General features: G+C 37.0%; 3 protein-coding genes across 6 annotated transcripts; 2 read left to right on the top strand and 1 right to left on the bottom strand.

Moving 5' to 3' along the window:
* The first annotated feature begins 462 nt into the window (after positions 1-462).
* On the top strand, positions 463-3406 carry LOC133722199 (F-box/FBD/LRR-repeat protein At1g13570-like). 2 transcript variants are annotated; one of them, XM_062149019.1, is made up of 5 exons: positions 463-603; positions 830-1635; positions 1746-1901; positions 2028-2210; positions 2355-3406. In XM_062149019.1, the coding sequence occupies exons 2-5, from the start codon at positions 880-882 to the stop codon at positions 2691-2693; spliced, it is 1434 nt and encodes a 477-aa protein (XP_062005003.1). In that variant the 5' UTR covers positions 463-603; positions 830-879; the 3' UTR covers positions 2694-3406. The 2 variants fall into 2 exon arrangements, with proteins under 2 accessions (XP_062005003.1, XP_062005002.1); XM_062149018.1 differs by lacking the exon at positions 463-603 and having other exon boundaries at positions 652-1635.
* Positions 3407-3897: 491 nt separating this feature from the next.
* Positions 3898-10082, top strand: LOC133720372 (uncharacterized protein At5g03900, chloroplastic). 2 transcript variants are annotated; one of them, XM_062146633.1, is made up of 14 exons: positions 3898-4421; positions 4556-4663; positions 4752-4855; positions 4931-5011; positions 5138-5210; positions 5310-5375; positions 6125-6214; positions 6444-6509; positions 6812-6954; positions 7033-7119; positions 7206-7269; positions 7975-8118; positions 8465-8628; positions 8943-10082. In XM_062146633.1, the coding sequence occupies exons 1-13, from the start codon at positions 4035-4037 to the stop codon at positions 8606-8608; spliced, it is 1557 nt and encodes a 518-aa protein (XP_062002617.1). In that variant the 5' UTR covers positions 3898-4034; the 3' UTR covers positions 8609-8628; positions 8943-10082. The 2 variants fall into 2 exon arrangements, with proteins under 2 accessions (XP_062002617.1, XP_062002618.1); XM_062146634.1 differs by having other exon boundaries at positions 8465-8636.
* Positions 9671-13314, bottom strand: LOC133720374 (uncharacterized). Of its 2 annotated transcripts, none has more exons than XM_062146635.1 (5): positions 13029-13314; positions 12457-12592; positions 11635-12363; positions 10485-10683; positions 9671-10080 (listed from the first exon to the last, which is right to left on the bottom strand). In XM_062146635.1, exons 1-5 carry the CDS (start codon positions 13103-13105, stop codon positions 10055-10057), a joined length of 1167 nt encoding a protein of 388 aa, XP_062002619.1. In that variant the 5' UTR covers positions 13106-13314; the 3' UTR covers positions 9671-10054. The 2 variants fall into 2 exon arrangements, with proteins under 2 accessions (XP_062002619.1, XP_062002620.1); XM_062146636.1 differs by lacking the exon at positions 13029-13314 and adding an exon at positions 12705-13002.
* Between the last annotated feature and the right edge of the window lie 551 nt (positions 13315-13865).

Raw genomic sequence — 13865 nt, 5'->3', positions numbered from 1 at the left:
CTACTGCAATGGGTTGATCATGGGACGGACCTGCCAATATAAATGTGATAAAATTTGATTGTTTATTTTGTTAAATTGGAGGAAATCGAACCACAATTTAACTTAATTAATGCTTTAACTTAATTTTCCGCTATCTTCAACACGTTGTGCGGTGATGTGTTACTTTTCTACGCTTTGAAACATTACTTATGATCAGATTATCAGATTTATCATTTGCCCAACCGTTCAATAATCTATTGCCATATATATGAATTGAAAGTAAATGAGAGCATTTTTGTCTTGTTGCGCATACTAAACAGATATTTTGTATATTCTATTCTCACAAAAAAAAAAATACAGATATTTTGTATAATGTTTTAGTTTTTTTTTTTTATATAATTAGTATGGTGCGCATCTCACGTGACAAAATCGATTCTCTCCTGATAAAAGCCCACTTACCCACATTGTAGGTCCAGTTGTCTATGGTGCCTTGGTTTTCAAGCAGACGACGACCTTTCCTAAACCTCTCGGCGTGTATATATATATATACAAAACCCTAACCCCTTCTTCCCCCAAGTTGCATCTTAAAAGATTTATCGATCGTGCTCCATCTTCTGGAATCTTGTAAGCTTTATACTAATTTCGTTAGAATTATATTTATTAAATGTGAATGTGTAAACCATCCTGTGCTTGTGGAAATATCCTCTCTTCCAGTTCAGTGCTTGATTCTCTTCACAAAATAATTTACTTGAATTTCGATACTGAAGAATTAGAAGTTCCAATTCTTGATACACAGCACATGCCATTGTTTTGTTGTTGAATGCTTTTTTCTTCTTATTGGATATGTCAGATCCTAAGAAAACCATCCAATCAAATTCCTGTTTGATAGAGAAGAAGAAGATGGATCAGTTGGATAAATTAAGCAACTTACCAACTGGTGTTACACACCAGATTTTGTCATACTTACCTATAAAGCAGGCAGTGAGGACAAGTATATTATCGAGTGACTGGAGGTACAAATGGGCTCAGCTTCCGTGTCTTGTGTTTGATGATAAAAGTGGATATCCAATTGCAAAGGCTGTGGATCATGTGCTGTTACTTCATAGTGGCCGCATTGACACTTTCAAGCTTTCTACTTTTAACTATCCAGCCCATAGGGATATAGATAAATGGATTGCTCATCTATCAAGAAACAATGTCAAAGTGTTCGTACTGAAAGTATGGAAGCAGTCTCCCTACAATGTGTTTTCCGGCTTCTTTTCTTTTAAAGATTTGACTCATTTAGAGTTATGCAATTGTTTGCTTAAACCTCCAACGACATTCAAAGGCTTCAGGATGTTGAAGAGCCTTCATCTTCAAGAAGTTAAAGTGTCCGGAAATGTGTTGGGAAAACTAATTGCTTGCTGTCCTCAGCTTGAGAGAATAATTCTATGTGACTTAAAGGGAATCACTGATGTCACTATTGATGCACCAAGTATCCGGTTCCTTAGAGTTAAAGGCAGTTTTGAGGATGTTCAACTAGCAAATACCTTAAATCTTGTTGATGTTTCAATTGACTGGAAACAAGTTTCTACAATCAGTTCTGGCAAATTGCTCAGGTATTTTTTTGAACTGCCTCGTATTGAAAGGCTCACACTTAAGGATGGCTTTTTAGAGGTAATGGATTTCCTATTTTTCTTTAATGATTGTATTTAAACTCATTATTGATATTCTTGTTTTATGAATCATTATTCATATTCTTGTTTTATGTATCCTCTTTGCTCTAGTATGCTGCTGGTTCCTTGACCAAGAAGCTGCTGCCTAAACCATGTCTATGTCTGAACTTTCTTTCTATAAGAATACGCTTGAATAATTTGGACGAGATTTTAACTGCTATCCACCTTATGAGAAGCGCACCTGCTCTACAAGAACTAAACATTTTGGTGAGTTATTTGAATCATGCAACTACTACCCTGTCATTGATCAAATAAAATTTTCAACTTTCTTTACTTCAAAAGTTTGAGATTAATCTAATGCCATTGACGACCTTAATTTGTTACTTTGTGTAGGTTCGAAAAGGAGAAGAGACTAATGATGGAGAAGCAACCTATTGTTTAAGTGACAAACAGAATTGGGAATTCACCCAACTGCAACGAGTGAAAGTAACCGGCTTCTCTGGTGTCAAAGCAGAAGTAGACTTCATTGAATTTCTGTTATTAACCTCACCTGGTCTTCAAGAACTAGAAATTTCAGTAAGTTTTTATTCTAGTGGAGTATGCAGTATCTGTTGAAATCTTGAAATTAAAGAAACAAAACGAACTCAACTATAACAAATTGTAGTTTAAAAAATGAAATAAGAAATTTTAGATTCTGACTTATTGACCTTGTATGTGTAGTTTTGTCAAGATGTGGAAGAAGTGGACTTTTCTTGGTTAGATGACAACCAGAAGACTTGTGCATTCACACAACTGCGAGTTGTGAAAGTAACTGGCTTCTCTGGTGTCAAAGCCGAAGTAGATTTCATTAGATTTCTGCTTTCAAGTACTTCACAAATGCTTGAGAAAATTATTCTTCAACCTGCTTCTGCCAAAGTTAATTGGGAAGTATTTAAATTATTGCCGGCGTTCAGACGCGACTCATTACATGCAGATTTAAAGCTCTTGGACCCATCAATTCATGTACAGGATTCTGATGACTCATCTTCTGACTCCGACTCTGATATGGATTACTGGTGAACAATTCCTGATTGCTACTGAAGATTCTTGTTTTGGACTTTTGGTACATGTAGGTCTTCATTTTTTGAGAAATTTGCCAAAAAAACTTTCTAGTTTGCTTCGTAAATGCCTGAGATGGTTTTGTAATTAATGCAAAAAATATGTGCTTCATTCATGTCATATTAGTAATGGTTTTGTATACGTACATATATTTTATTTGTTCGATCATGCATGCTTTATGGCATTGCTATTAGGATCTTGAAACTTTGTGCAAGTCTGGGGAGACTGTACGTCTGTCAAAGTGGAGCTGAGGCAGATGCTAGAAATATCATCCAAGCATTGTCGCGAGGAGGCAGAGGGGGGTATGGAGGAGGCTCGCTCAAGTTTCTCAGATTTTGCAGCAGCCATTTTGTACATATGCCCCAAGAGTTAATGATGTTGCACAGTACTCCATTAGGCATGCACTACTTATGGAGGAGTGCGCAGATTTGGAATGAATCCAGTCCGTTGTGGCTGGAAGGTATTGTAGAGAGGCAGACATGCATGCTGCATTTGAGTTACATTTTCCAGGAGGAAATTAAGTTCTCACACAAGTGAGGTTCTTGTTATTACTTGACCGGCCAAAACAACATTTCGCCTATGCTCTTCTGATAGATTGGGGCCAAAAGGCCAAAAACGAAAACACAATTTGGGGTTACACATGCAAGTTATCAACGATCACCGAACCAAGAGGTTGCTCCATGAATCTAGTTTCGATTTCAGAATGAACTTAAAATATAGTCAATCATGTTCACTGCTCTATAAATATTGTGGTTCATTTTTAGTCACCAATCATGTTCACTACTCTGTGAGACTCTTATCAGTAGTCCCAGTAATTATTATTGGACCAAGATTTTTTTTTTTTTTCTCCTTATTCAAAAAAAAAAAAAAATCAATATCACCCAAAGAGTTTGGTCTAGCGGAAACCTGGCTAGACCTGCCAGTTGGACGAATGTGAGCTAGATATTCAAAGAGGTCCAGCGTTCGATCATCCGCCTGTGAAAAACACCTTATGGAGAGAATTGGAGAACTAAATCAAGTTCCGACTCAGAGTGATAGCACACTTTATCACTAGTTTATGAAACCGAAAAAAAAAAAAAAAAAAAAAAATCCAAATATCATTCCGAGGGGCAGGACCGTAAAATCAGCAGCAGCATCATCCTGCTAGTCCAAGGAGAGAAAGTCTCTGGCTGTAAACCCAAGCGCTCCAATTCTAAGCCACTCGCCTCTCACAGAGAGAAACCAAGCTCTGCGTTTCCCTCTATGGCCAGAAATACTTAACCCAAACACTGCAACTTCCCAAACCAACCTCAAGCTCAATCCATGGCTTCCATTGCCACCTGCTTCACTCTACCTCCCAAGCCTCTCGCTCGCCTCATATCCAAACCCTCACTCTTCCCCAACCGCCTCCACGCCTTTCCTCTCTCCCAAACCCCAGTTTTCCCTGGCTTCTCCTCCAAGGTTCGAGATTCTAGGGTTTCGGTGACGGTCGTTCGAGCCAGCCTCGACGCCGTCACCGGTATCAGGCCCGGCGGAGCTGTCGAGAGCGACAAGCTGCCGTCCGATGTCAGGAAGCGCACCATGGACGCTGTCGACGCCTGCGGAGGGAGAGTGACGATTGGTGACGTGTCCAGCAGAGCTGGGCTGAAGCTCAATGAGGCTCAGAACGCTTTGCAGGCTCTCGCTGCCGACACTGAGGGCTTCTTGGAGGTAGTTATTTTCGAAAAATTGATATCTGTAGTTCTTTCTATGCTGTTAGGAAAGAAAGAATGAATGGAATGGAATTTGTGGTTGTAGCTTTGTTTAGTGAGTTGAAATTCTATTTTTCAAGATGGTCTCAACAGGTCTCGGATGAAGGCGATGTGCTTTATGTTTTCCCCAAAGATTTTCGAGCAAAGCTTCTTGCCAAGTCGTTTCGATTGAGAATTGAGCCTGTGCTCGAGAAGGCAAAGGTAGTTTTTCTTTGTGGAATTTGGTTATGCCGTCGTTGCTGTGTGGTTTGTGCTTGGGAATTGACACTAAAATGATGCTTTTTGATAGGCCGGGACCGAGTATGTAGCGAGGGTTTCATTTGGAACTGCGTTGATTGCCTCCATTGTTCTTGTTTATACTGCAATCATTGTTGCTCTCTCGTCGAGTAGGAGGTAAGTTTTAGGATTTTGTTGTTGAACTCTTTTGTAGTACTGGCAGGAAGTTTGATAATAATGCTTTGGTTACAGTGAGGATGATAATCGTGGACGACGTGGAAGATCATATGATTCGGGGTTCACTTTTTACATGAGTCCCGGTGACCTCTTTTGGTAATACATTTTATACTTGTTTCTTAAGTAAGCTTTGCATAATACTTTGGAGGGGTTTCAGGTTGAGTTATTTTATTGTTGGAAGAAATCTTTACTGATAGCTCCTTTATTATTTATTTTCCTAAGGTTCTGGGATCCATATTATTATCGGAGGCGGCGAGTGCAAACCGAGGATAACAAGCTGAAGTTCGTTGAATCTGTATGTGATTGGCACAATCATTTTTTTTTTTTGTTCTTTTGCTCTTTTTAAATTTTTGTTCACAGAAAAAATATTAACTCCATGAATATTGTCTTTTAGATTTTCTCATTCGTATTTGGCGATGGTGATCCAAATCAAGGAATTGAAGAAGAGAGATGGAAGTTGGTAATAATCGAGCACTGAGTTCAGTGGTTCGTTGCTTTCAACAATTTATTTCAAATCATTGGTTGTATCTATGTGCTGTGCTATTAGATCTCTCATTCATTAGAGTTTGCACTAGTTTCGGGGTTACTCACTCACTCGGTTCCTCTTCCCCCCTCCCACCCTCCCCTTCCCTTCTCGAGCTATATCCTATATTTATAGACCACCTGATAATCTGCATTTATTGACTACTCAATAAGCCTCCTGCAAAGACTTTAGACTGGAAGTTGAGATAAATTATAAGGTTCCAATATAAATGCTTATGTCATTCCTGAATGTAATACTTTAAATGAGTCTACAAAAGGTGTTTACAAATCTATTCAAGACTCTTAACATTACAGTTTATCATTATTTACCGTATTAGAACTAGTTGGAGAAACACTTTTAACTCCATATATTATAGTGTTCCCAGTCCGAACAGGAAAATGAGGGAACTTTGCTTTAAAGTTAATTGATTGGAATTATTTATGATGTGAATTGGGGAGATAGAGGTGCAGATACTGCTTTTATATTTGATAATAAAATGGTATCAACACTATCATAATAAAAATGTTAAAGTTTTCTAACTTTTCGATGGAAGAATTCTTCTTACTATTCAGAAAGATTTTGCTTTCTTAGACCAACAGGGTTTAGTGGAGCCCTATAGCCTTAGAAATAATATTACATGTATCTAAAATGCAATGACACAATCATCTATGTAACTGTACGTGCAGATCGGGCAATACATAACCGCTAATGGTGGTGTTGTTGCAGCTGAAGAGCTTGCTCCATATCTTGATTTAGAATCATCAGGGGGAACTATGGTAAGTATGATTTTGATAAAGTGATTTTTTTTCTTGTAGTTCTGGTATTCATTTTATTTCAAGCTGTTGTTTGACTTAATGTCAGCATTTCAATCACATTTCAATCAGTTCAAACATTTATTGACTTGTAAATCTTAAGTTTGTGTTTTTTTTTCCAAATTTCACCATATCAGAACTTTCCTTTCTCTTCCTTGGTATGCTTGACATTTTCATTTTCTGCTGATTTCAGAATGATGAAACATACATCTTACCTGTTCTTTTACGGTATGAGGGTCAGCCTGTGATAGATGAAGAGGTATGTTTAACTTTTTTCAAGTTTAAAGCTTTTATTTTCTTTATGCATGTACCATATTGAAATAAGAAGTGTTGCAAGATTTTGTTTCTGTTTACTATGAACTGGTTCATCCTTGCAAATTATGAGATCATTACATTAACTAATAGTGTTTGATGTATGGCATTGGTACTAAGTACTCTTGGACTTAAACTCCATACAACTTGCCACCCATGACTTTCTTAATGGTTTACTTGTCTTCTATATGATGAGGTATGTGCATTCAGTTACAAATTTTGAAACAGATATTGTCTCCTATTATGCAGGGAAACATTCTCTACCAATTTCCCTCTCTACAGCGTACAGCATCTTCTCAAAGAAGTGGAAGGAAAGAATATGTGGGGAGAAGATGGACTGATTTTGTTGGTGGAGTTGATAAATATTTTACAGAGAAGAAATGGCAATTCAGGTTCTTTTTTGTTTGGTTTCATTGTATCGTGAGTTTCACTTGGATATTGAAACTGAAAAAGAAATATTTTTTTTGCAGTAACACTAGCATTTCTGAGAGAGCACTAGTCGCGGGACTTGGTGGACTTAATTTATTTGGGGTTATCATTCTTGGAGCCATCTTAAAGTATGTTCGATTTGAACTTTGTCATTGCTTAGTTGTTTTTTATATATATTGTTCTGATGTCCCCCATTTTCACTTTTCATTTGAAGGGATACTACAGTTGCACCAGTTGGTTTTATTAAGTTCATTACTAGCATATTTCCACTACTTCAGGTATGATTTGACTTCACTTAAAAAGAAATTTCGTTCTTTTGATTCAGCATGTATATTGTTTTGTTATATTCTTTTTGTTTAATCAATATTCCCACTGCATTTTCCCCATAAATTTTCAACTATATTCTGGTTACTATGGAAGTGGTATTTTTCTTGAGGAATAGTCATCGCAATCCTGGAATCTGGATTCTGATTTTGGCAGCAGGAACTTGCCTGACTGACCACTTTCACATAATCTGGCTAATCTACTTGGTTGGTGGCATTACTGGTATATGAGATCTTCTGATCTGCTTTTGTTTTGTTTTTATTTATTTCTTGTTTCTGCATACTACAGTCTGATTTCTTGTGTAGCCCATTTTTTAGGGTCATGAACAAGTGTTCTTCATTGATGTGATGGTGTTGAGAAGTTGAAAACATGGAATAATGCATATTTTTTGCAGTCAAATTGTATAGAAACCAGAATTGTGGTCACATGTTTGGTTAATCTTTAATTGCTGAATGATTTGAGCTTGTTATCGTGGGTTATCTTGTAGTAACAGATAGGGTTCTTGGTGTGTTAGCTCATCAATCTCTTTATGTCCTGATACTGAACTTAATTCTGTCAGTGATCCATACATAATGCAGATATGTCCATTTGTAACAATTCTGCTTAAATCCACAGCATCTATTGGGTTTGTCTTAACTTTTGGAGCAATTATTTTGCAGATTTATGCTGGTTCCTTCTTTGCGATTCCTTTGTTCCGATGGTTCATTGTGAGCAAGACAAATGCTGACATAGAAAAAAGAAATCAAGCAAGACTGAAATCTGCTCGAGCCCTTGAATCGCCAGATATCTCACTAAGACGAAAGGTAACTGTACTAGTGCTTCTATAAAGTTCTAAATCCCATTCGATGTTGATTAAGGATTGCTGTTTCAAACTCCCACATCTTGCTTTATAACTATTGATAACATATTGACACCTAGAAACATAAAACTCCCACATCTTGCTTTATAACTGTTGATAACATGTGTCGTGATTTGTAACTTGTTAACTAGAGACATCCTGTACTTGTAGACATAAAACAAGACTGTTTCTGTTGGCCTGAAAAAACCAAATTGGAGTCAAGAAAAAAGAACAAAAATTGGATATTTGATTAACTTTCTTCAATGATAAAATGTAGCAGACTAAATTCTTTACTGTATGTTGTTATTCAGCTGCTCAGTGCTCGAGACATGGCCCAAAAAACAGTCATAGGACAGGATAGAATTGTATATAGTACTGACAGGGATTTGGTTGAGCAAGACTATGAGGCCCAAGATTGGGATAGAAGATTTCGAGAGATAGAGAAGTCAGATTGAGAAGAGGCTACTGTTGCTTGGTAAAGTTGTACGTTTCTTGTGGTTGGAATTTGTTTTTTTTATTCAAGCACCATTTGGGTGCGATTTTTATCAGTTGCATGACTCCTAACTCCTTTTAGGAGTCATGTCTTTTATAAACTGCAGCAAGTTCTAAGCTCTATTCATTGAACTTACATGTTCTGCTTGCGAGCATATCTACAAGTAGCAACATTAAAATACTGCTTGTCTAAAGAAAATGATTATTACGTTCAGGAAGTGAGAAATGTATGGATTATCGAATAATCGAACTCTTGTAGTGCTTTTTTACTTTACTGATTAGCTAATTCAATTGCAGGGACTAGAGCTACTAGTTTTCTCCTTCAAGGACATGAGAGCTTCACAACAATTGTTGCAAAACCATCACACTGGAAGTTGTATTTGGCAAGCTGTTGATGCGCCGTTGAAGCCTGCAGTTGTTTACATTCTGAAATTTGTAGGGGTACTGCCAGGAGTTACACCTTGTAATATAGATTTTAGGTGGTCAGCATAACCATTTACAAATGTGAACTTGAGCATCACAGGGCTCATATATATTTGTTGGGAATCCCCTACTGCAATTAGTTCAACATTTGGGAGCGGAAAGGCTTTTTGTGGCAATGAAATTACTGGGAGGGCCAACACTAAGAAAGGGGTGATTCTGGCATACTTGTACTTTTATTTAGTGAACCAGTAGAACATTGATTGTTAGAAACAATTGCATAATTTTGTAACATAAATTGATGGTCTTGGAGATCCTTTCAAATGATATGCAATGACAATTGGGGTTTTCTTGCTCTGCTGTAATTGAGAAAAACTGAGACTGCTTGGAACTGGCAAAGTGAGAAGTGAAATACGATAACGTTCATTGTCGCTTTCAACCTCCTAAAATAATTTGCTGCATTTACAACAGTGAAGTCCGCAAATGGGGAGAAGTGCCATTTGCGCCCAACAATTTAAGGGAATCTTCCATACCAAGTTTGTGATTTGCAACAGAGCATGAAGTTTGCTCATGCTGGCTAAATACATTTGGCTCAATACAAGCAGTAGTAATGCTATCAGATCAAATTTAAAAGAACAAAAAGGAAAAAGGGATACATTTGGCTCAATACAAGCAGTGCTATTGCTATCAGTAAAAGGACAATCAAGACGCAGCTATAAGGAAACCATCGTTGGACTCTGGACCCAAGTGCCAAAGACATTTCATAACAATAGCGGAGAAATCATGAAAGAATATTCAAATCAAAGGTATTTACATCATACAAAATGAACTGCTGCCCATGAGTGCACACTTTCTCCAAGGAGGGACGCAGGTATTTGCATCAAACCAAGTTATAACAGTCAGATGCTGAAGTCATTCCCACGATTAAAACTCGGAAAGAAAACCCTTGCATGACGGTCTAGAGTGTAGACTACTGACAAATGAATGTTTTAAACAAGTAGAGACACCAGCGTACCTGCATAAAGCGTACATTCAATTAATAACCTAAATCTAGAGCAAACTAAACAATATCCAAAAGTGATGATTATGTAATCCCATTTTTTATACTGCATGTTCTTTATATAAATTTATTTTACATGTTTTTATATAGCACATCTGTAATTTAAGTCATAACATGCTAGTAAAATTAAAAACTATCTTTATATGAATTCTAGCTACACAGAAAACATCAATATTATCTCATCTTAGCATAACATGCAGTGGTTATGCAAAGCCATAGCACGATATCAGTTAGTTTTATAAATGTGCTGTGAGATCCATAAGTTTTATTTCAAAAACTTATTGTTTGTTTATAAAATAGTCACTATTTGATAGCTAAATGTAGTTGATATCAGAAAAATAGTACGGGCATGTTCTCACCTAAAACAATGAGTCCAAATACTATTATCAAAACCAACTGAACAGCACGCCTCTGGACTTGGATGCGATAAGGTGATCTTTGGTATCTTGCCCTAATTACACCAAGCCAGGTCTGCAAGTGCATAATCTTTGTTCGAACCTGCACCGATAATACTTCAAAATTTCTATACCCATTGGCTAACCACGTCCCCTGATGACCCTGTCAAATAGAAGCAAAACCATAAGCATCTAGGGCGATGCTTAATATGCCATGATAAACTGATTCAGAACATCAGGCTGAATCAGAAATAATTTACATTCATGCAACATTCTTTTCGAACTTCAACACAGAAAAAACTTAGGTACTGCTTTCTTATGATCTCAGCAGTTTACTAAAGAATATGGACATGACATCAGAAACCTGAAGGGTATTCTTTATTTTTCAAGAAAGAAAACTCAATCCTTGAATCACAAATTTTGAGAGTAAGCAAAAAAGTTGTCCACTAGTAGACACATTTAATGTGTGAGCAATGATACTTAATATTCGAGTATAAACTCATTTCAGTCATTTGCAAGTGCACTATTCCAATCTTTCTTTTTGGTGGGTTCAGAGGAGTGGGTAACAATGTACTTTCCAGCACATCTTTTCAAGTATTCGTGAGTCCAAACAAGGGTCACACATAGGCAGAAAGCCTTCCTAAGGGCAATGAAAAATAACATGAAATAACATAAGCATAATGCATCAAATCAAATTATCCATGTTTATGTTATACATCCATTAAATTCATTTATTAAGAGTCCACTTGAGCTTATCCAAAGGGTGTTTCTGTTGGAAAGTTCTTTTCAAGGTCCTGTTGGAGAAGCTCCAAAATTAAGGCTCCGGAAAAAGCTTTTGCAGAGGTACTTTTGTTGGCAAAATCAATATTAACACCAAAAGTCTCAGAAAACATGAATAGATTTTTTTTCCCATCTCCAGAAGCTATTGCCAGAGGTCCTAGAGACATTTCATCCTTTTTTTTTTTTTTTCCCCATTGAAAGAAAAGAACATGGGTAAAGTTCTCTTTCCATATTGGGCCCAAAAAGCTGGACTGCCATTGTCCTAGCTTGAACTAATCTTAGTTATTTCCAACAAACTGAAATGAGCATTTGGCACTACAAGCAATCTAATTACCTGGGGAGCATGAGAAACATCAGCAGATGATGGGGAATGACTTTGTTCTTCTCCATCTTTAAATCTCTTTGTGTAATTCCTAGTGACCCTACTCCCATAAAGAGTCCATATGTTGGTCAAGAACCCATATGCATTTATTCTGCTCCAGACAACTCTCAACTTGTTCTTCGATAAGAAGCTTTCTGGTTTGGCTTCATTAGCCTCCAGATCCCAACTACCACCTTCACCATATCTGTTACAAGAGGTCTCTGTAAATTCAAAACCTGACCTTGTATTAGGATAAGAACTAACTTTCCTCAAGTTGTTCTCCTTCCTAGAGTCAATACTATGGTCCACATGCACTACTCCATTCCTGTTCAGATTCTCAATTTCTCTGCTTTTCTGCTCAACAATCCCAGAAGTACTGTCTTTGGCACTAGACGATGTCGTTGGATCAAGAAATCTTCTCAACATACTACTGTCTTCTCCATCATAAGAATCAGAGTGCTCTGTGGCATTTGCCCCCGAAAGAAACAACGCCAAGCCATCTCTATCTTGTTCATTCAAGTTGATCCATTCTGTCTGTCTCATTGGATCTCCTATTGATGTGCCCTCCAAGCTCTTCTCCACATAAGCTATCTGTTCCCTAATGGCTCTGATAAACTGCTTGTGCCTTAAAATTACATCCCCTCGTATCTGGGACTTGCCTGTCATAGCTGAAAAGCTGACTGCTCTTTCAAAATCTTCCAACTGGCATGACAGATTCACTAAAACCTAAAATAAACAGAAAACAAAACAAAAAAATCAAGAAAAAAACGAGTTGACACTGACAGAAATTACCACCTGCCACTTTGCTGTTTCAAGTGTCGTTGCAAGATCACGTTTATGATAATCTATCGACGCGTGCAACTTTGGGTCCGGAAAGTCATTTTGAACAAGACTGAGCTCATGCAGCAGAAAGCGGAAAGTCGATTCCATCCTAGGATTCACACCACACACACACACACAAAGAGCCTTAATTTCAGAGAATGCACAATCCATAAGCAATTTCATATTAATGCGAAAATGGAAAAAACCAGGTAGAACAATACCTCAAATGAACCAATATATAACAAGATACATGACTGAACATTATCAACATTGAGTAACAGAAGGGTACAGTTCCTCACAATGTATCTCCCAAAAGCAAAAGCACCCATAATCATACTAACCAAAATTAACAACTCCATGGAATCAAAAATGTACCACCATTCTTACACAACTCACCAACCAAGTTTATATCTATAAACATTCCAGAATGTAATCAATTTCAGGTCTTTTCTGATTGGTTTTTCATCAAAAGCAAAATCAAGCAAAGTGCTTTATGCTTTCCAAAAGCTAAAGAGAAAAACTTGAAAACGGGACGAGAAATTTACCTGTCAGCGGAATCTTGAACAACTTCAGCAGCTGAAAAAAGAGGGTCTGATTCCCATTGGTGCAAACCCGACGCCATTTCTATTGATTCCTTCTTTACATTCACCTCCAGAAAATGAAAAAAAAAAAAAAAAAAAAAAAAAATTGCAGTCTCTATTTACACAGAAAGCCCAAAAATTTCATGTTGAAATGATCAAATGGAAATGGAATTTGAAGGGTTTAGGTTAGGGTGGGTGGGTTTTTAGCTAATTTCTGGGGAAAGGCGTTCGTTAATATGTGGAACTGAGATACCTTCTGTGGAGAAAAGTGAGAGGGTAAAGAGGAAGAATCTCATAAACTGAAGAGACCAATTAACTTCCAGCACGTGGCATACATTATTTATCTGCTTTACTATTTACAGGTTAACTATTTTGCAAGTGAATAATTTTTTTTTGTTTTTTTGGGTCAAATTAGAGAAGAATCGAAAGGAAAATTGAATGTCTGACCTAACATAATCCTAGCTCATTTTCAATGATGATAAACATTGTAAAACTTATGTTACTTTATGTCACATTTTGCACCATGATGTCTTCGGTCTTCCACTAAGTTTCCTATTTTGGGATGTTACGAGAACAATAATGTCACTAACTCATTTTCAAAAATAAGATTAGTAGAGCAAACTTTACGGTCGAGAGAGTATTTATTGCACCAACGTGCACTTGAAACAACAGAAATAGACGGTTGGATAACATTAAATAAATTTTTTTTGTTATTTAAAAAAATTGTCTATAAATATCAACCGTTAATATCTGCTAGATCACTTGCACACGGTGCGGAAATTTCTATGTTGGATAACCTTG

This window comes from Rosa rugosa, chromosome 7 (genome assembly GCF_958449725.1).
Source record: "Rosa rugosa chromosome 7, drRosRugo1.1, whole genome shotgun sequence".
In the NCBI taxonomy this organism is placed as follows: Eukaryota; Viridiplantae; Streptophyta; class Magnoliopsida; order Rosales; family Rosaceae; genus Rosa; species Rosa rugosa.
This window is presented reverse-complemented; position numbering and strand designations above follow the sequence as displayed.